Source organism: Lissotriton helveticus, chromosome 7, assembly GCF_964261635.1.
Source record: "Lissotriton helveticus chromosome 7, aLisHel1.1, whole genome shotgun sequence".
Taxonomy (NCBI): domain Eukaryota; kingdom Metazoa; phylum Chordata; class Amphibia; order Caudata; family Salamandridae; genus Lissotriton; species Lissotriton helveticus.
This window is the reverse complement of record NC_136068.1, coordinates 765,251,185-765,274,527: the sequence shown is the minus strand read 5'-3', so window position 1 is coordinate 765,274,527 and position 23,343 is coordinate 765,251,185. Positions and strand designations below refer to the sequence as shown.

Below are 23,343 nucleotides of genomic sequence, written 5' to 3'. Positions count from 1 at the left end.
TCTGATTTTGCACTTTTGTGTAACTAAATCATGTTTAGGAGAACACTGTGTTCTCCCACCCGAGCTTTGGAAGTTTCTCCTTACACCTCTACGTGGGTTTCAGTGGCCTAAGAAAAATGAAATTCATTTTTCTCCTTTCTTCTCAGAATCACATTCTCTGCCTAGAGGGGTTCCTCAAAGTTCTTCTCTGAGCCCCATCCTGTTTAAATATTTATATCTAGCCAAATTATTCAATTCCATGTCCTCATACCAATGTCATATGCAGATGAAACTGAGATCACCCTTGGACATGATGGCATGTTATTTTTGCTCAAGCTACATTCCGCATTTGCATATCAAAAGTAACCTTCTGGATGACAAAGAATGAATGGATTACATTTAATCTCGGTTAAAACAGACACAGGTTGTTGGCAGTCCTCGTTCACTTGGACCATGGCCTGGTGGCCTTCCCATCTGAGTCCTACAACTACACTCTGTGACCCAGTTAAAAATGTAGCATTCACATTCGACCAGTCATTTTTCATTTTGGCTCAAATCAGGAAAAATAATTCCAATCTTTTCTTCTACATAAGATATGCCATAGAATGCGCCATAGAATTTGGCACCTTCTCCCTCAAGAGTGTTGGAGTACCATGAGCCAAGCCTTAATTTTATCTCGGCTGGTCTTTGGGAATTCAATACACCTTGTACTCCCAAAGTTCTTCATAAAGCAACTCAAAATTATTGAAATTGCTGCGCCCTGTTTTGTTGATCACCCATCATGCTTCTAGTTAATTTCTTCTGTGAAACTTCACTGGCTTCGGAAAGCGAATCATGTTCAAATCTTTCTTTCTGCTAATGAGTAACTCTGGTATCTCACTCTCCCTACCTCCAAAGTAAGTCAAACATTTAGAAGCTTCTGTGCCCTTCACATTCTTCTTTCAGAATTTTTCATGAATTTCCTAAGATTTACAAAGCTAGAGCAGCTGGTCGATCCTTCTTCAGTCATGAGTCTCATCTGTGGAACCAGTTACCAGACTCTTGAAAAAGAACAATGAGTTCTTTTTCATGCAAGATGTTAAAAAACAAACCTGCTCTCTATTTCCGCTTGGACTCTTACTTTAGACTCATATCTGCATAGCGCCAGGGCACCCTTTGGCATAACAGCGCGCTCTATAAAACCCAGCAGTCAATCAAACAGTCTATGAGCTTCTCAGCTGTATACTCTGACATGGATAAAGAGCATTTGGATTTAGATTGTGGCTCATCGCTTAGGATGTGAATGAGGGCTCATTGCATGTTGGTACTCTGTGGCCTTGATTTGCTTGAGAATATGTGGCTGTAGACAGACACGCTGTCACCCTGGTCCTCAATGGCATCATTTTTGCTAAAGTTTATATTTTTTTTATCTGGGTAGTTTAAAGGGAATTAAAAAAGGTTGGTTGTGATAACGTTTACCTACTGTAATCTCCTGTAATTTTATTTTTGTGATCTACTGATGTTCAATAAAGGCGGTTATTAGAAAGATATAAAATAGAGTCTTATGTTGGATAGCTGCCCCTTAACCTCTAGGGAAACCTGTATCCATGACACAAAGCGCACAAAAGCAAGGACTGCTTGGGAGCAGCGTACCATCCCCACCGTGTAACAAAAAGCTAATAATGTCACAGAAGACTTTATTGTCCTTTGAATTCTATTTTTTACATTAAAAAATCCTCTAAGTGAGCGGGAGAGCGTGTCGGAACTCCATTTTATGGCTAAAAGCAATAAGAATCACAGATGAACTTTGCAGTTTAGCCTTTCACTGATTGACTAGTGCACAGGCTGTCCGGAAGAGGATTTTGTGCATAATAAAGGTACCTAATGCATGCTAGGAATTTTACTGTAACAGCGTTGAGTTTTCAAAAAACATCTGTCCTGAAAACACCAAGTTAGAACATTGCAATCAAATAATTAACAAATGATAACAGGACATTCAGGCTAATTGCCACGTAATTTTTCTTTAACATTTTTTAGTAATACCTTTTTTACATTTCACTTACCGCCAAATCTTCTTGGTTACCGAATGGTGTACTTGTTAGTAAAGCTTTGTTTTTCTCTGCAATTATTTCACTGCATTGCGCTTGCTGTATGTACAGAAGAAAAATGGTGTCTTCAGAATAGTTCATCTAATAATACTCGTCTTGAACGCTTTATTTACTTTAAACTCATTACAAGTTTGCAACTCTTATGCGCCATTAGAATAGCGGACCAATGACATGACAGCTTAAAAGATAATGCTTCGGTCAATCTTACAACTCGGTCTGAGGGATGGAGTTCACAGGGATAAACCTTCATATGTTCTTGAAAAAGTAGACTATCTACAGTAATTGGACCTGGACACATTCGCAGAAAAGTTGTAAGTATGGACCTTGCATGCATAATAGTAACAAGAGAAAAACACATCAGCTTAAGACTACTTGAAAGTTTTTAATATACATACTGCAGAATAAACAAAAGAGCTACATACACATTGCCGCAAGAGAGGTTTGTGCAGGAGTCCTTTGCAAGCAACTGTGTCCTTGTTTATCTAGGTCTTACTGGAGTGCTTTACATATCTCGGGTGCAATTTGATCTAAGCTTATTTGGATCTCTATTTCGCAAGAATTCTGGGTAGCCTTACTTCTATGGTGGATATAGGCCTCATTCTTTCGTCCTCCATTGACAGGAGTCATCCTCCTTGTTTCTATCCTCTCCAGCAGCTCTTGCTGGCTCCCTCTCGCTTTGTATAATCACAAGCATCTGGTTATTATTGAATGTCTAGCGCACATCCTCATGTTATTTATGGCCTCCCTTTGCCCTGCTGGATTTCTAATCTACGCCTGGCCTCAAATAAGGAATCCCCACGGGCAGACACATTTAAACAGCATCATTTGTCAGAAGAAAGATAATATCAATAATAGACTTCTGTGGGCTGTACAGAGACCCAACACACCCAGAGCTAGAAACAAACATTAAGCATTGAAGAATGCTACACTTTTAGGAGCCAAGAAGTACAGATGGTCATCACTGAGAGATCACAGACAACCCCTATACAAGGCATTTTCATATTAATGCATCATTGTCAACCAGGGAGAAGAGTCTCCCTTACCTCAGTTCTCTGTTTCTCTGTCCAGGCCAACTACTAGATGATTAGGTCTGACAAGGTAAAAGAAGATGGATTAGGATCTTTATTGTGGAGGGAAAAAGTTGAAGGTAGCTTGGAATCCTGGTGAGAAACTAAGGAAGCTAGAACTGGTCAGTGAGACAGCAAGCAGATACACTACTTTAGTAATCAGAAAATACCCAAGAGGAGAGACAAGCAGTAAGCACAATTCAAGCAAACCAACCAGGAGGCACCAGAACAAAGGGGCATGAAAGTAACTTCACTAAAAGGGATCTGAATATTAAATCAAAATAAGGAATGCAAACCACATTACTTCCTGCAGTGGGAAAAATGCTACAAACTTGGTGAATACTCAAATTACCAGGGACTAGAAATAAAATATGAACTCCACATGTACCAACCTGGCTTCCAGGATGGTTTCAGAACTGAATCAGCACTTCCGAGGTTACAGAATATATGAACAGTAACCTAGATTTAGGCAAAAAAACTGTGGGCTGTTTTCCTTGATCTATCGAGCGTGTTTGACATGGCGTTCCACGACATCCTATTGCAAAAATTGGAGCAAGTGGCCATCGTGAAAAAACCTGGCAGGGGATACAATCCTTAACCAACAGGCAACAAGCAATGTCTTTACCATCAAAATTTCTTGCTTTAGAGAAATAGGATGTGAAGGGATCGACCTTTAACCCAACCCCGTTTCATATATATATGTATGTTACTTCACTGGCCTTAGAAGTGGAGCCGTGGAGCATTAATCTTTTCTCCTATGCAGATATCACATCACAAATGCTAACTTCCCGGGTTGTCTTTCGGCAATAGCTAATTGGATGGGCAGTAGTTGCCTACAGTTGAACTCAGACAAATCAGAGATCTTGGTCTTTGGCAATGTATCCCCATTGCACATACAGAGATTAAGGCCAGTAGAGCTAGGGGACTCACTGACTCCAACTTCTGTGGCAAAGAGTCTAGGGGTAGAACCTAGCACATCTATCATTTTCACAACAGGTACAGTCGAATGCAGCAGTCTGGTTTGCCTTACTAAAATCATTTAAAAACATTAAAATGTCTCCCAGTTCCCACTTACAGATATTGTACATGCTCCAATTACATCTAGGCTAGAGTATGCCAATTTACTCTACCTGGAAGCAAAACATACGTTGATAAACAGGCTGCAAAGAGTGTAGAATGCTGCAGCTAGACAGGTTTTAAACATCCCTAAAAGATAGTTGGTGCGGTTGCCGGTCAGGCAAATAATCACATTTAAGGCTCTAAGGCTTGCACACAGAGCCTTATACAAAAAAGGCCCACTGTATATTCAGATGAGAATAATCAAATACACACCGTTTAGAGCACTTCTTTCATCAAGTCAAAATCTCCTGTGTGTCCCCAGGATACAAAAGGCGAAAGCAGGTGGGAGGTCTTTTGCCTTTCTGGCAGCTTCCTTGTCCTAGCATCTTAGAGGTGTAGCTACTGAAACCGTTTTTAAATCAAATTTAAAAACCTGTTTATTCTGAGAAGTGTAGATGGTTTTCTGGAGGGTAAAATTGTTATCGTTTTAGTTTATCCTCCTGCCTTAGCACTGGGACGCTTCCTTGGGAAGCAGCTGCTCGCACTATGCACATTTCTTTGCATTAATTTCTTAGGAAAAATAGTGGCGGTGACAATTACTGAATTCAAAAAGGCTTGGTAAGGGTGGGGGGGCAGGACTGTTAGCGATCTACAAGGGTGCGTCTCAAACTTCAGTACCTTGACATGCTATTTCAATATCCCCCCATACCCTTCACCACCTCCCAGCAGGGAATACTTCAGTCAAATAAATATAGAACTTATTTCTTTACAGAGAATTCCCCCCAGATCATCTTTTCCGCAGTCACGTGGCTTACTTTTACCCCCAAAAGGCGAAAGCAGGTGGGAGGTCTTTTGCCTTTCTGGCAGCTTCCTTGTCCTAGCATCTTCCAGGTGTAGCTACTGAAACCGTTTTTAAATCAAATTTAAAAACCTGTTTATTCTGAGAAGTGTAGATGGTTTTCTGGAGGGTAAAATTGTTATCGTTTTAGTTTATCCTCCTGCCTTAGCACTGGGACGCTTCCTTGGGAAGCAGCTGCTCGCACTATGCACATTTCTTTGCATTCATTTCTTAGGAAAAATAGTGGCGGTGACAATTACTGAATTCAAAAAGGCTTGGTAAGGGTGGGGGGCAGGACTCTGTTAGCGATCTACAAGGGTGCGTCTCAAACTTCAGTACCTTGACATGCTATTTCAATATCCCCCCATACCCGTCACCCCCTCCCCAGCAGGGAATACTTCAGTCAAATAAATATAGAACTTATTTCTTTACAGAGAATTCCCCCAAGATCATCTTTTCCGCAGTCACGTGGCTTACTTTTACCCCCTTCCCCCGGCACTGTAGTGATGCCAGAATCTACCATTACTTCTGTTCAAATTCTGAGGATGTTATTTATAACATGCTGCACCAACCAAAAGAGCTGTCGGGTTAAGAACCACTTTTAAAGGTAAGGTAAACAATATATTATTTTCCTGCACTGAATCATTTATCGACTAGCTTATTATTTGAAGTAGTAAGTACCTGGGAGAAGGGTGAATAGTTGCCCTTTCCCGAAACAAGCTTTTTAGAACCACCTGGTCAGCATAAACCTACTGGTTCAGTGTCCAGGCAGTAATGCTTGTATAAGGTCTGCGATGACCTCCTGGTGACTAATTTGCAAATGTTGATAATCGGCATATTGACAGTAAACATCGCTCTCCCTATCATCGAATGGGTAGTCATGCAGCTGAATGTTTTTGGTTTTTTACCATATTCTGGTAAGCAAACTTGGTGCAATCCACTAGCTAATGGGCAATGATGGCCTTGGTACCAGTTCTTTAAGCAGCTAAAACATCCACATCTAGTCCCCTTTTCACATGCTGGGTCAATAGTTCTGCAAAGGAATACTACAAACCTCCTCAGCGAGTACACCATTCTCAGCTGAAGGTACAGCACATTTTCTTCCCAATGGACAGAGACCACGTCCTCCGGTGACCTTTGTTTTAGAATCTGGAGACAAAGGTAAAGAATCTGCAGTTTTTCCTGATCAGAAAGAGGTCTATCCTTACCTTTGCCCTACAGACAAAACCGATCACCCATCGCTTATGTGACTCAGAAGCCAACTTACTGAGACTGTGTACCTTGTCGCTCATGCCGCCTCAGTAGTGTTTTGCTATTAGGCAAAAGTTACGTTTGACAGTCCAGCTCCGGATTTACTGTGCCTCAGTGGACAGGTTCAGTGAGTGGGTTCTGCCTTGCATTAGTATGTAGAACACAGTTGTCTAACTGTATGTCAAAAATCAACATCTTTCCAGTGACTGCATTCTCAGGAGCAACTCTACCTTCTACAGTTACAGAACACTGATTTGCATCTGCTTTATGGGATTTGAAAGGTAGGCACCTGAACAAGAACAAATACGGTGAGACCCCAACTTTCCAGGGAAGTATCCACCACTAGACAGATCACTGAAGGACATCCTTGAAGCCACATGCACATAATGGGTCAACCAGCACATAGCTGCTTTCCTGCAGTCTATCACCTTGACTTCATCCTATCATACTCTGAACACCAACATATGCTGCAGATGAAGAATCACCTCCAAAACTTGCATACTTGGTCTTCCCAGCAGATTCATTATGATATAGCTTGATTGAGGACTAGCAAGGGCGGTTGTCTGGCAGGGGGCCCTTGTTGATTCCCTCAGTCACCTAAACGTGGTAAAAATATCCATTTGTAAGATACCCTGATCTGAATAGAAGTGCCGAAGTAGGCTAACGTTGACAAATCAACCATGATTTACTTTGTAGTGTTTGCGGAGTATATCCTCTGGTGAAAACTGAATTGCTGGGAGGTGTACTACGTTTATGGAGAGCTTCCTCAACAAAAGCCATTTACAGGCTGGACAAACTTCCAATGAGTGTCCTGGACCCGAAGTGGGGGGTGGGGGGTGATCATCGGGAGTAAATGACTAGGTGATAGTGAAGGAGCAACCTCTGCCCTCTTTTTTCACGTTCTTGTACAGCAGGTTTTTATTATCTACTTGGTCCATTTCCCACCTTCCCCCGCTTTCCTCCCGCTTAATGGACGCTCCCATGGACTGTTTTTAACATTCTACAGCTGACTGGAACTGTGGTGGTGGAAGAATAAAGAAGGTTATACACATACCTGCGGAGAGCAACAAACCGGTATTAGCCATTGAGCAAGACCTACATCATGATACTAAATTTGTTTTCTAATTACAAGATGGTAGCGAAGCTACCTGTTTTCCCTCTTGCAACATCACACTTGATAAAAAACCTGCGACTGTATTTGCGGACTCCTGTTCACCCTACACCCTAGTTGACGCCAAATGCTTTTCTGAACTGTTTCCCACCTGGCAAGAAATCCTACAATCCCCTGACATACAACCCGGGGGTTGTAACGGTGATCCCATACCCCTTTTGGGAATGACCACCATGGAGATTGAATTCAAGGGTAGGAGCACTAATGGGAAAATCTCTGTCACGCAAAAGGGTATAGTCTGCTGGGGTGGAGGCACCAAAAGGAATTGGGTATCAAGTTAGACCCCAATACCCCCGACCAAGTTTTACTTGTTGACAAGTCAGTTGGTGGAAAGGAGGTTTGTTATGAATTCCCTCAGGTGTTCACTTAAGACTTAGGATTAGTAAAAAATTATCAACACTTCATCAAACTAAAATCTAATGCCAAACCAGTCGCACATAAGGTCAGACCCAATCCCCACCTTATGCAAACTGCGCTACGGCTGGAACTAGACAGCTTACTGGTCCATCGAACATTCCTAGTGGCTGGCCCCAATAGTTCTCACAACCAAAGCTTCAAGCAAAGATATAACGTTATGTGTAGACCTCAGGGATCTTAATGGAAACATTTGGGTGGACAGACATCCCCTACCATGGATTCATGAGGTCCTCACATTAATTAATGGAGACAGTTGTTTCAGTGTCCTCGACCTGTCTGCAGCATACCATCTGGTTGAGTTTCATCCGGATTCCCACCACTTTACATCTTTCATAACCCCGCTGGGTGCATTCCAATTCCGGCGCATGCCTTTCGGATTGGCTTCAGCTGTGGCTGCCTTCCAAAGAATCATGCAGCATGTGCTGAGGGATCTTCCTGGAACATTGTGCCTACAGGACAATACCCTCAGTCATGGAAAAGATGTGGATGAGCACAATGTCAGGCTGACAAGTATACTATCCAACCTAGAAAAAGCAGGACTGACCTTAAAAAAGAGAAGTGTTGCATAGGGGTAGGATCATTAGAATACATTGGCCACACTATCTCACATGATGGCATAAGACCCAAATTAAATCTGGTAGAAGCTATTCAAAACACGGACACCCCGTCATGTACTGAAGACCCAAAGTCATTCCTAGGGCTGTCGGAATACTATTCCAAATTTGTTTGCAACTATGCTAGTATTGCTGTACCATTACGAAAGTTGCTTAAATTCAAGGTCCCATATGCGTGGGGTCAAGAATGTAATGACGCTTTGACAGCAGTGAAAGAAGGAATTGTATCTGCACCGTCACCTGGTATATTTGATCCCACCAAACCCACATTCCTGTGTACAGATGCCAGCAACAAAGGTTTGGGTGCCAGCCTTACTCAGTTTGCTGATGGTAAATAACAAGTAGTGGCATTCGCCTCTCATACTTTTAAAGGAGCAGAAAATACCTATTCAGTAGGCGCTGGATTGTTTTTGGGCCATTGAAGACTTCACATTCTTCCTATGGGGAATACCATTTAAGGTAAGAACAGATCACAAACCTCTAGTATTGGTATTCACCACAAAAGGGTCAAACAGGACCACTCCCAGAATTGCAAGATGGGTGTTGGGATTCGAAGGTTACAATTTCAAGGTAAATTACGTACCTGGTACACAAAATGTTATGGCAAACTATCTATCCTGAGCTCCGATGGATTTGGAGGATGAACCCAACAATGGGATGTGCGAGGAGATTGTCTTACAAGTAACATGTCTCAATAAGGAGGAATGAGAAGCTTGTGTTGAAGCTGATGGGGGAGATGAACTCTCTTAAAGAGTACATAAGGGAGGGTTGGCCTACCACCAAAAATGAGCTTCCGGCATCACTGTGCAAGTACTGGGAGGTGAGGCTTGAACTTAATATACAGGAAGGGACAGCATGTAGAGGGGAGAAAATCATTCCTCCTGTGAAGTTGAGAGAGAAAATTGTGGAGCTAGTATATATTACTCATCTAGGATCAGTCTCATCAAGAACAAAGTACGCCTGTACTATTGGTGGCCGAGTATGGACTCCATGACAGAGTATGGTGAAAGATTGTTTTGAGTGTTAGGAGTGATAAAACTCACCAAACACGTAAACCTCCTCCTTCTCCTGTAGAGGTTCCCAGTAAACCGTTGTCTAAATTAGCACTGGACATTATAGGACCACTTAATCTCAAAATGCTTAAAGAACGTTTCATCTTGGCGTTAGTGGACTATAACTCCTGATGGGTGGTTTTTAAGTGTGTGCACAAAATTGACACAGAAGCCACCATAACGTCCTGAAAGTGAACATTTTTAGACAAAGGTATTCCTGACACCTTGATCACAGATAACGGAGTACAATTCACCTGAGAAAACATGAAAAGTTTCTTGAATGATTTAAGCATAAGTCACCAGAAAACAGCATTGTATTGTCCCCGCACAAATGGACTGGTAGAGCAGATGAACCGGGTGTTTAAGGAATGCTTACATAGGGCCGAAACTCTGGGCACATCTGCCTTATCCGCTTTACAGGAAACCATTTGGGAGTATCACTCTACTCCCAATGGTGTCACAGGAATCTCTCCATTTATGTCATTGAAAGGCAGAGCGCCTAAGACTAAATTATCACCTCCCACTTTGAAAAATATGAGTCAGTGTGTTGTGGATCGGAATGAGATTTCCAAGAGTGAGTGAACATCAGAACAAATTAAAATACAGATATGACCAAACCAAGTGTGTCTGGTCTGGTGGGTTTCTGGAAGGAGATTTAGTTTGAGTCGACCTTCCAAAACCCCATAGGAGGAAAGCCTCCAGATTTTCTGAACCTTTTAAAGTTACCAAAGTGGGAAAGAATGTGGTTCACCTGCAGAATGGCCAAACTTGGAGTATGGACAGAATCATTTCCCACAAGCTGGGGAAAAAAGCCACAGACAACATAGATCCAAGTGGAGCGGAAAGGGATAATGTACCTCAGGATCCCAGGGTTTCCCAGAGAACCAAGACAATTACGGTGTGGTTCAAGGACTACAACTTCACATAGCTTTTACTTCCTAACCTTTAGTTATGATAGCATATTTCTTCAATTGTCTCAATTTTACGCAATTGTATATTTGACTTGTCACTGTAACTCTTGCTTCCTTTATCTCCTCCTCTTTCTATCCCCCTTCCCTCATCCTCTTTCTTTTCCTTGCAAAAGAGATGTGTTATAATCTACTTGGAGCCTGTGTTGTGGGTCACCGCGGACAGCGTGGCAGGGTGAGACACGGAGGAAAGAGTGGGAGTAGGAGAGCGGCGTGAGGATTAAAGTGTACAAAGTGGAGTTTGACCATCACTGCTCCCACCACTGTGACTTGGAGACAGTTGAGAAGAACTAGCACATGTACTTGAAGTCGGCGCCGGCTCTCTGTTGTTGCCACGCCCCGCCTTGCCTAACGGAGCACCGACGTCGACGTTGGAGGAGGAGGCTCGACGAGAGAGAGACGGAGTAGAACAATGAGGAGACGCCGGAGTAAAACGGCGCGAAAACCCCGTGGACGCCGCGGCACCAAACTGAACCGAGGGTGTGTAGCCCTGTAACCCGGTAGGCACACGCGGTAGTTACACGGAGTACGCCGGAAAACGGCGCAATAAAAGCCGCGGCCCCAACAGGCCTTGGATGTGAGCATACCTTCTACCATCAAACGCTGTGTGCTGGGCGGCCGCGGAGTGCGGCGCGGCCGGGGAGTGCTGTACGGCCGGGGTGTGCTGTGAGGCCAGAGGGGCACATCTCCCGCAGCCTGCTCGGGTCGCTTGAGCAGAGAAGTGAGGAACGGAATGCGGCAGGTCAAATCACTACCCCCAATCCCGCGCCCCCTGTATGGGGAAGCCTGTGACACACGGAAAAGCTCCCAAGTGCCCCCGGTCGGGGCTGGAGAAAAACCTGGGCTCAGGAGACTGAGAAGGGCGTGAGCAGAGGCTAATTGCGACCCAGGGGGACGCGTAGAGGGTAATAAGCCCGAAACCGGAACCATTGGAATTATTCTCCTGGATACCCCAGCTTAGGGGAAAAGACGGAAAAGACTTATAGAGAAGGAAAAGAAGGAGGAGAATTTAATTAACTCTCGGCAAGGCAGGCTGGTGGTCAGTGCACAACAGAGGTAAGTGAGCTACAGTGTGGAGGAGTGTGAAAGAGTGTTTGCCTCAAGTTAAAACAAATTAATATTAACTGGTGATTCTTATCCACACTGTAAAGTAAGAAGAAAAGGAAGTTAATAGGGATAAAGTAAATAATCTCCCCGGTATATTCCTATAAAAGGGTATGGCCCCCAACTTAAGACAGAAAGCACGGAAGGACGCGCAAGAAAACAGCCTGGAGACGAGCAAAATACTAGTAGGATCCAGGTCAAGGGAAGAGAGTCAAGAGAGTCTGATGTCTCAGGAGGACATTTCCGCGGGGAGACGCAAGAAAGGGAAATGTAAAAAAGGATCTAAATAGGCCCCGTATGCAAAAAAGGGGCGCACCCTAATACCTCCTAAAAAGAAGACCACCGAGTCCCCTAACCCTGTAAAGGTTTTCCTAGGTAAACACTACAAAGCCCAGATTCCAACGGCAATCAATGTGGACTCGGAAGAGGAGGATGACCCCGAGACAACAAATAAAGATTCAGATGTTGTGCCTCAAGTGGATCAAAACCGGAGAGAAACATCAGAAAAAATACTAGAAGATGAGCTGGAAGATGAGCTGGAGAACCCCCTGCTAATAAATTTATCACTTCATAGTCCGAATTCAAATATGCTGTTAGCTCGGCTCTCGTCATGCCCAAAACTGTTCTCTTTTCAAACTGTGGGGAACGAAGAGCATATGAGAAGAGACAGCCTTGAGACAAGTTTCGTTTGGGGGGCAAACCCCAACCAAGAACCATCGAGTGAAGAAAGGGGAAATATGTTAAATACGCAGAAAACGGAAACCAAACAAACCCCGAGAGAAACAGCCAACAGGATCCCGATCTTTCAGCTGCCCCTACCACATCAATGATGGACCTTCTACTAATGCTACAAAAACCCTGCAAGGGATCCTTGAAGTTTCACTGTTGAATAATGGGGTTTTGAATGCCCAAAAACAATACCTAAAGAAAACAGAGTATGAGCTGACTGGAATCAAAGGACAAATGCCTACCTTGATAAGACCAGTAGGAACTCCCCAAGTGACTGAACAAAGCTTGAGAAGCGAGCCGGTAGAGCCTCCAGATAATGTGTATTTATCTAGGCGCCCAATGGTGGTAAGAAGGAGATGTGACTATGTAAGAGCCTATACCAAAGGTAGGGTAGGCAAAAAGCAGGCCAGACAGGTAGCGCCAAAGGGAAAGATCAAGAGTAAGGAAACTGGAGGTACACTAAATGTAATGGCTCGGTCCTTTGCACAGACCAGACCCTCGGAAATGGAAGCGGTAAGGAAGGCCCCAAACACACAGAAAAAGAGGCAGACTGGCAAGGACCCAAAAGAGATAGTACGAAAGAACAAACCTATAAGCCAGAGAATTACCAACCCACCAAAAAGCCAAAGGCAGACCCTCCCGAGATATCGTAACCTGGAAGATATATCCCAGTCACACGAGATCGAAATGGGTGCAACAGGGAAGAAAGGTCCAAGACAGATAACCATAGCACCCCTAGAGAAGGGAGATGATCAGGGGAACAATAAATGGGTCTACCTAGAATCAGCTGAAGATGGCCAAAGGGGTAAGAAGTCAAGAAAAATAAAACCCCTAAATAGATCACAAATTTTGGCGATCTTCTCTAAATGTGTAAGCCTGAGTGGGATCGATACAAAAGACCTAAGACAGGTGGGCTTCATCGATAGCATGCCAGGCAGGGATATAACAAAAGTATGGTTATACTCAGACTTGGTAAAGAAAGCAATTTTGAGGGCAACCAGTGAGATCCTTAAAGAGGGAGTAAAGGTGTTGACTGAAAAAGACTTAAGGGGAAATGTACTTCCAGGAAGGGACTTCCTAAATTGTCATGCGGGCCTAAGGAAGAGACCGGTGAGATTACACTAGGGCAAAGAGGAAGCAGGTAACCAACTAAGGATAGTGATAAATAATACTGCAAAAGAGGTTTGGTGGGGCAACTGGAGCCATTGCAGTTATGTAGGTGACTCAATTGAGTGCGATATGGATGGAAGTGGGGCAGCCGGGAGACTAAGCGAGATAGAATAGGAGAGAGGGGTGCTGTCTGCCCTAAGTCTCTTAACGTGGAATGTAAACGGGCTAGGCAATGTCCTAAAAAGGGAACAAATAAAGAACGGAGTAAACGAAGTAGCAATTGCCTGCCTACAAGAGACTTGGGCATGCGGCGAAACCCCTATCTTCGAGGGCTATTATCAGCTAAATCGACCAGCAACAAGACAAAAGTTTGGCCGCCCCTCGGGGGGAATAATGACTCTTATCTCAACAAAAATTTTAAGAAATGTGTCATTGTTAGAAGTAAAGTGTAAATGGTTATTGGTGTGCAGGATAAACCATCTCTCCCAGGATAAGAAATATGAAAAGCTAATTGTCATAAATGTATATATACAGTGGGACAATGTAGGTGACTATGTAAGAGAGATGGGAAACTTCAAACAGGACGTAGAGGATATTTTTGAAAGGTATTCCTCAGACATAGTATAAATTTTAGGGGATTTTAACCATAAGTTAAATCCAATGAAGACCGATCGCTGGTACACAGAATTATTAGACACTTATGGAATAAGTCACGCTAATTTTCCACCATGTGACCCCTCAAAGCTGGATTGGGAATTGGTCAATTACTTGGGGGAAAAGGGACTCTTTTGTCTAAATGGCAGGTTTAAAACAGACTGTCCTGCAAAGAAGACCTTTAAAAAAGGATTACAAAAGTCCCCAATTGACTATGTCTTTATGCCAGCTTGGAATTACCCCTTAGTGCAGGACTTTAAGGTTCTCCACGGTGAGGGTAGTGATCATAATTTGCTCACCGTGAAATTAAAATAGGGAAGGGTGGAACCAAGGGAAAAGGTGATTCACCAAGAAATGGAGTATCCAAAAAGGGCAACAACTAGAGTAACCGGAGAATATGTGGAAAAGTTAAAAGTGTTTCAACAAAAAACAGAACTAGTAAACTTAGAAAAGTTAATTCTAAAATGGTATGAGAAGAAAATAGCCCAATCAGTCCAATGTCTAAAGATAGAATTAAAAAAAGACTAAAAGTAAAAGCTTAATAAACCGTGCCAGCCGTCTGAAATGGTTTTCAATGGACTGCCAAATAAAAAAAGGGAGATAAGGGCAGAAGCCAGAAACCAAAACAAAGAATTCAACCAAGAGAGGGAAAAATATATTATTTCTCTAAAAGTAGAGTTTAAAAAGATGGTCCTCGACGCAAAAAGGGAGTATAAAGAGAGATACTGGGGAGAACTGCTAGAATCAATTGAAAATAAGAATTTGAGACAATTTTGGAAATTGATAAAAGCAGCATCATCTCCCCCAGCTGGAGACTTGATTTGCATCATAAGCGAGGCAGCCTGGGATAAATACATAAGGGAATTGTATGAAGCTAGGTTTGTCTCAGGAGCAAGAGTGCCACCAAGTTGGCAGGAAATCTCAAATGAATTCAAATTAGGCTTTGCAGAAGATCATGTGGCAGAAATAATTAAGAAACAGAACCTAACTAGAGCGGCAGGGCCGGATAACCTCCCAGCCATAATTCTTAAATCTCAAACAAATTGGTGGGCAAAGTTTTTCTCCCACCTTTTTCAATTAATCCTAACCGAGGGAAAAATGCCAACAAATTGGAAGGGGGCTATAATCAGACCTATCCATAAAAAGAGTAACCCAGGGGAACCGCAAAACTATAGGTTGATAAACCTCTTGGACATAGGGGAAAAGGTCTTCTCAAAACTAGTCTTAAACAGACTGAACGACTGGGTTGAGGAGAACTCAATAATACCGATTGAACAGGGAGGATTCAGAGCAGGACATTCAACGATAGACCACTGCTTCTCCCTATGGGCAATGGCAAGGAAGTCGACGGAGCAGAACGGAAAACTCTGCTGCTGCTTCGTGGACTTCCGAGCCGCATTTGACTCGGTGGATAGGGATTGTCTCTGGGAAATATTAATAAAGAAAAATATCCCAAGAGACTTGCTGACGGTACTAAAAGAACTGCACCGGGAAAATTGGGCCCAAGTGATCAGGGACACTGAGGGGTCACTGACGCCGAAAATTCCTATCGGAAACGGCCTAAGGCAAGGCTGCGTACTGGCACCCCAGTTATTCTCGCAGCCGTCTCGTTTTACATTTGGACTGCTGTTTCCTGGATGCCCGTGGACCCTTAAACTCCTGCAAGAATCCTGGGGATAGACCAGAGCCAGTCCGGTTAGTGGGTGTGGGACTGCGAGTCCCAGCAGGACAAGCGCGTGAGGCACCAGCGCACCTGCGACTCTTCCCGCCCCACCCCTCCCCCTGCTGCTGATAACGGCTCGCGGCCCCCGCTCGCAGCCGTCTCGTTTTACATTTGGACTGCTGTTTCCTGGATGCCCGTGGACCCTTAAACTCCTGCAAGAATCCCGGGGAGAGACCAGAGCCAGTCCGGTTAGTGGGTGTGGGACTGCGAGTCCCAGCAGGACAAGCGCGTGAGGCACCAGCGCACCTGCAACTCTTCCCGCCCCACCCCTCCCCCTGCTGCTGATAACGGCTCGCGGCCCCCGCTCGCAGCCGTCTCGTTTTACATTTGGACTGCTGTTTCCTGGATGCCCGTGGACCCTTAAACTCCTGCAAGAATCCCGGGGAGAGACCAGAGCCAGTCCGGTTAGTGGGTGTGGGACTGCGAGTCCCAGCAGGACAAGCGCGTGAGGCACCAGCGCACCTGCGACTCTTCCCGCCCCACCCCCTCCCCTGTATTTAACTCCACTTACTCTCGCGAACGCGGGACGCGCGCGGGACGGAGCTCGGGGCGAAGCCCGGGCAAAGGGCGGGCCCTCTGAGACCGAGTGAGGCCGGGCAGGGCCTACTCTCTTCCATTTATTGATTCTTGCAGTTATTTGGTCCACTTATCCACAATGCTCCTAAGTCCGGAGCAACCACTTCCTGAGAAGGCTGGGTGTAGTTTTAACGGCCCTCTTGACCATTATTTCACAAAGGCTCTCATCGATCCAGATAGGGAGAAGACCCTGGCAGAGCGTAGGGCAGAGCGCCGTCGCTCTGTCGAAAGTATGAAGAATAAGGTTTCCGCAGATCCCCCGCTCAATGCCCTTCCCCTTACTGTTGGATGTACTCCCAGCAATGCAGATCTTTTATCTTTGGAAAGCTTCCCACTTTTGTTACGAGACTGCACTCCAACACCCTTGGCCCATATAGACCAGCCTGTAAGTGACATTCCTCCCTCTAGTCCGATACTGTTCGATGCGGACTTGACTACTCGGACCTTGGCCCAGGCTAAACATGTTCAAAATAAATTGAAAAAACCAGTGCAGGCAAAGATTCATGGCCCACCACCTGCAAAAAGAAGACGGAAGGAGGGGGGGGGGGGGGCCCAAAAGCCAAAGATTAGTCATACTGATTTTGGAAAACCTTCTAAGCCTATCATCAGAACTGCTCTGGTTACAGTGGTCGCTCAAGTTAACACGCCAAATCCGGCACCTTTGCCACCATTGGTACCAGTTGTACAATTTGTGAACACTAATGTCCCAATTGATATTCCTGATGACCCCTCCCTAATGGATGTTTCTACTGCCGCCTCACTGGATAACATGGAACACCTAATAAGGTCTTTCATCTTACCCATTATAGAGAGGTTGAGGAGGGTGGAGAAAAAGCTTGAAGACATTGAGGCTGTAGTTAATAATCACCAGCGACCATCCAAGGCATTGGTGAGTGGGGTTCCGGCACCACCAGCCGCGGTGACTTCGTGCACTCTCGGCGCTTCTAAAGGCACTTCCCAATCCATTAAACTAACGAACTCCAAGCAACAGAAGGTTCCTTCCCCCAAGCAGAATAACAACTCAGTTTCCAAACCAGTTAGTGCAGCCATGATGGGACCTGGAAAACCATCTGCTGGGAATCCACAGCAGACCATAAGGGGTTCCATTAGACATACCAGGTCACCCTCTCGTAAAAGCCCTCATGTAGAATTGCCTCCTGAAGCTGCCCCGTATGTGGTTGTTCTGACGGGGGTCCCTAGTTTGCCAGTTAACAAGAGGGAGGGGTTTTTCCAGCTTAAAAACAAAATTATGCACTGGCTTGCCCAATTTAGACCACTCACACATAACATCAATGGTGATATTGTGCACGTTAGACGACTCTCTTGGCTGGGTAGTAGGGTCAAGGACAACGATGGAGATCTAGTTGTCGTAAATTTTAGAGACCCTCCAGCAGTCAATTATATATTAAATTGGCCCCAGGGTGGAGGCAGCAACTCCATTGTCCCGCGTCCCCTGACTTATTTCTACCCCAGATCCCTGGTGTTTCCCCCCACCTACATTGGTGGCCAGGTACCTAACCAGATGGTCCCCCTAATGTCTTACAATACTGGGTATCCGTCACAAGCCCCCACACCCTCATCATGTTGCTGACCCCTTCGGGTGGAATACGGTACCTCCCAGGTCTAATAGAAATCCTAATAGGAGAATGGAACACCTGAGACCTTTCACACCCCTGGAGTCAGTAAACAGGTTTGATGTCTTCTCTGGTCTGGACGACTGCGATTGAAGATTACAGTTTGACCAGTGCATGGGTGGCCAAATAAATGAAATGGGCGAGGGTGTGATCGGTGGGGAAGTCCAATCTATTGAACCCTTTCCCGAGTTGTCAGCCATCACTGTGGCTACGCTACCTGATTCCCCTGCGACGTCTTCCGGCAAGCATATATCCTGTTTGTCTATTCTCTCCTGGAATTTAGCCGGACTCCAGGGCAAACTAGACTCCCCAGATTGGGGGTCTTTTATTGACACTCAGGATGTATGCTTGTTTTCAGGAGACATGGGTGCCGGAGGACAAATGGCGGTCAGGCTATGCAACCTTCTCAATCCCAGCCAAATGGGAGGGGAGAGGACGGCCCTCGGGGGGCCTTTGCATCTGGGTGGCATCCCATCTGGGATGCATGGCTAGGGCCCTTAAAACTAACTCACTGGATGTTCAGTGCGTGCTGTTGGAATGGTCGAACCGTACACAACTCGCTCTGATAAACGTATACTCCAGACCGGTGGGTATAACAAGGCCATCACCCACCTTTGATGAGCTCTCCTTATTTTTGCCTACATTACCCAAGGGTGTTAGGATCCTGTTGGGGGGAGATTTTAATTGTCAGTTTGAGCCGCTAACCCTGACTATGGAGGGAGCACTTCTGGAGGAGGATGACCAGTGGGGAATTCCGCAATTAGTTGGCCCCCCAGCTAAGCCATGGACTCCCCTAGCAACACAAATTCTGGCACTTACTCTCAGTAATTTTCTGAGGCTTGTAATGGCCGATCTAGGAGTGACATCCCTTTAAAACCTACTTTTAACAAACCCGGGCAGGAGTCTCATTTGGATTACATCCTTGTTCAGACCTCGGACTGGAATAAGGTCTCTGACTTCGAAGTAGTCCAAAGAAGTGACAGCGACCACAATGCGCTGATTCTCTCGCTGGTTTCGCCCAGTGGTTCTACGGATGATCAGCCGGTTGAGGCAACCCCAGATCTTAATTTAATTTTAACTAACGATAGGCGCAGAGTTCGTTGGATTAAGCTCTTGGATAACCCTGCCCATATCTCCGAGCGTTATGCACGGATCCTTCCCACATTCGAATGCGTAGGGGCCCTCATTAATCAATCCTCTTTTCCCCAAGCTGGGTACCCCCCATACGGATTTGGTGGATACCCTTGTGGAACTCTTAAATCCAGTTGTGAGGAAAGGGCCCCGCAGGGGGCAAAGACCCTCATGGTTCAATTCAGCTTGTAGGAAGGCAAAGGCCAAACTGCTCGCTGCATTGAAGCACCCCAGGGACATAGAGATAATTAAGTCGAGGAGGGCGGAGCTGAAGCAAGCCATCCACCATGCAAAGGTGGATTGGGACTATTCCAATTGGGAAAATATGTTGGCCTCCCTACAGGCTAGAGATGCTCGTACATTTTGGCAGATAGTGAGAACAGGGTCTGCCGAGCCGACTCAAGCTGTGGAGGCCAACATAGCGGCTTCGGTGTGGGAAGATCACTTCCGCAGTCTTTACGAAGAGGCTGGCCCGGGCCTGCACAAGCCCCAAGCTGGGTCATTATCTGAACATCTTTTATCCCCCGGTGGGCCAACTGCGCAAGCTTTAACTTTGGAAGGCGCTGAGCCATTGGAATTTTCATTAGGGGAGGTCTCTAACGCAATATCCAAACTGTCATCAGGAAAAGCCCCCGGATTAGATAAAATCCCGGGTGATCTATTTAAGCACCAACCTAGGGTTTGGGCTCCCTACTTGCTACTAGTTTTTAATGCAATCCTTGGGGGAATGGCGGTCCCCAGTACTTGGCTGGGAGCAGAGATTGTACCTATCTTTAAGAAGGGCTCTCCTCTGCTCCCAGCCAACTACAGGCCAATCAGCCTCATTGATGTTTCACAAAAAGTTTTTGCGAGGCTGATCCTTGACCGCCTGCAGGAATGGATGACGGACCACTCAATTTTAAGCACATTCTAGGCGGGGTTTAGGAGTAAGGTGTCAACCACGGATCAAATCTTTCGGCTGGCCCTTCTCTTCTGGAAGACGGTGCGGGTGGAGGGGGGTACATTGCATACCGTCTTTGTCGACCTCCGTGCAGCGTTTGACTTGGTTCCGCGGAGCAAACTTTGGACGGTACTTGCCAAACTCGGCCTCCCCCCCGCTCTCCTAGACATCATTATTCGCTTACATACACATAATTATGCACAGGTTAGGTGCGGGAGGATGGGTTGCCTCTCTAAAAGATTTCCCGTTGGCAGAGGGGTAAGGCAGGGCTGTGTTCTTGCACCGACCCTGTTTTGCCTCTTTGTCAACGGGGTAATCGACTTTTTAAACAATGTCACCAACACAGATGCACCTAGGCTCGGCGGCAGCAGGGTGCCCGCAATTATGTTTGCGGACGACACCCTGCTGCTGTCGAAATCCCCTATGGGGATTCAGCGTATCCTGGAGGGGTTTGAGGCATTCTGTGGAGAGCATGGTCTCGAAATAAATGCCATGAAAACTAAGTATATGATCTTTAATCCCCCCCAAAAAATACGTCCTAATCCATCTATAGGCCTGAATAGATTAGAAAGAGTCTTTACGTTTGAGTACCTGGGCGTGACCATTAATGATAAACTGGAATGGGGTGATCACCAGGCTAAGTCCCAGCTCAGATTGGCTCAATTAACAGGGGGAATAATTAGGTTAGTAAATTCCAATAGATCATCTGTTAGGCCGCTAGCCCCCTCGTTGGAGATTTATAGACTCCAGGCCAGAGGAGTGATCCTCTATGGTAGTGAACTTTGGGGATATGCCTGTAAAAAAAGAGTTGGTCATTTTAGAAAACAAGTTTCTTAGACAACTCCTAAAGCTACCGGTAAGTACACCACTTCGGCCTCTTAGGCTGGACCTGGGGCTGAAGCCCTTGGATGAAGTGGTGGGTGTGAAACCTCTAACTTTTTGGAGAAGATTATGGTCCACTCCTGAGTTAGCCAATTATAGGCAGGAATTGCAGGAAATCCTTGCTCTTCCTGCTATAGAGAACATTCCGTGGTTTAAATACATAAAAACTGAATCTGCCCGGCTGGGCCTTCCGTCCCTGTGGAGCGATCCTGAAGTGGCATGCCAGGGTTTGTCCCGTAAACATCTGGTGGCAACCTTTTACGCATGTAACCTGGCATCCCATACACAGGGTACACGTCCAGACTCTTTGGATAACATTTTTCTCGGGGTGAAAGACTTCTATAAGTTCGAGTCAGTCTTCGATGACATCTTTCCAAATCTGGCCAGGAAGTTATATCTCCAATGGCGGTACAGTACTCTTCCGCTAAGAGCATTCACCAGTAAATGGAAGCAGCAGTCCCTGGAAAACTGTCCTGGTTGCAATTGTGGGCTTGAAGATGATCTGCATCTAGTCTTCTTTTGCCCTGCCTACACTGCGGCCAGAAGGTTTTGGGTAATTCCTTTATGTAAAAATCTAGGGTTTCGCAAATGCTCTGAGGCCTTCAGAATTCTTAAAACTGACCTATCAAAAGTAACTGTTTTCGCAATGGCCAAATTTCTAGAAGCAGCATGGCACAAGAGATTGCTCCTAATTCCTAGGGTACCATATTCCTGAGCCTCCGTTTGTGCTATTTTGTGCTAAAATTCTGTGTTAGGTTACTATATGTAAGCTTTTAGTTTACTGTCAAAATTGTTTTTATTTGCTAATTTGTAATATTTTAGACTGTTTTAAAGAATCAGTAGTGGTTTACTGGATTGCTATACAGAATAGGTGACGCATTCTCTCTTTGTACTTATGTGCTATTCCGTTATTGATGGAACACTGATGTTTGATTATGTTTGTATCAATTTTATGCTGATCTTTTATGGCACAATTGCCGAAATAAAGATTAATGAATGAATATTCTCCATCTTCCTATCAGATTTACCCAAATGCCTTAAGGTGAAGGGTAGCGCCAGCCCAAGGATGGATGGCAAAAAGGTGCCGTGTCTGCTATATGCAGATGATCTAGTAATAGTGGATCAAACAGAAATCGGCCTTCAAAGGAAACTAAACTTTTTTAATGAATATTGTAAAAAGTTATTTTTAAAGGTAAATCTAGACAAGACAAAAATGTTATGCTTTGGGGAAAAAGCGACTAAGTTTAATTGGTTTTTAGGGGATCTTAAATCAGAATCTGTAAATGAATATCGATACCTTGGGGTGTGGTTCGACAAAAAATTAAATTGGCAAACACACCTTGAAGCCCAAAAAGCGAAGTCACAAACCTCAATTGCTGGGTTAAAAATGTTTAACCGGGATTATGGGGACAAGTCGCATCGACCACTTCTGAAAGCTTTTAATGCGATGATTCCACCACATGCCCTCTATGGAGCAGAAATCCTTTATTTGAGCGGTAAGGGAGTCTGGGACTTAGAGGAAGGAAAATGCTTGAAAAAGCTCTTGTCTCTACCCCAATCGGCAATGGTGCAAGCCATAAGAACGGAGCTAGGGACAACTGCTTGGGGGGTCCAGGCACAATGTGCAGTAATTAGATTCTGGAATCGCCTTTGAAACGATCAAAAGGTTGCACAGTGGTGCCGAAATGAAATACAACAAAGTGACCTAAATTGGGCAAAAATGTGTAGAAAGAGAATGTTACTAGCCTGCGGAAATATAAAAGTGGATATATCCCGGGACCTACTGACAATAGAGTGCTCAAAACATGAACTAAGATCCAATGGCCAAGCTGTTACTAGAAGCATGGACAGGGAATATCTTGGAAAGAAAATATCAGTGGATTTTATGATGAACGCATGGGGAAAGGAAACCTGGTTACCTTATTTGGATCTGTTGCCTAACCCGTGGTATAGACAAGAGATCCTAAGATTACGCATTGGGATTAACCATTGAATATCAAACAAAGAATTCAAAACCAAAATACTGGACCCAAATGGGCACTGTAAATGCAGGTTGGGTACAAAAGGGGATACCGTACACTTTTTGTTGGACTGTATAAATATTTTAGAAAAGCGTAAACTTTGGCTGCGTCCAATATTTATAAAATATTATATAAGAAATAGGAGAGAAGCACTTGAGCTAATTACCGAACTTCCAAGCATTGATATTGCAATTGCACTTGGGAAATTTATAAAGGTTGTACAGAGTCTTATAATAAGTTAGGAATGGGTTTTAATGTTTTAGATAGAAATAGGTCTAGAGAAAACCGGTTTTATGAATTTTATTAGGACAAAAATCATTTGGAGTAATTGTTAAT

General features: G+C 44.7%; 1 protein-coding gene across 3 annotated transcripts in view; it reads right to left on the bottom strand.

Moving 5' to 3' along the window:
- Positions 1–23,343, bottom strand: part of MEIKIN (meiotic kinetochore factor) — an 836,714-nt gene that overhangs the window by 122,646 nt on the left and 690,725 nt on the right. For all 3 annotated transcript variants that reach the window (XM_078650675.1, XM_078650674.1, XM_078650676.1), the window contains one exon: positions 2,022–2,105. In XM_078650675.1, the coding sequence (XP_078506801.1) occupies positions 2,022–2,105 (84 nt within the window). The remainder of the gene's footprint in view (positions 1–2,021; positions 2,106–23,343) is intronic.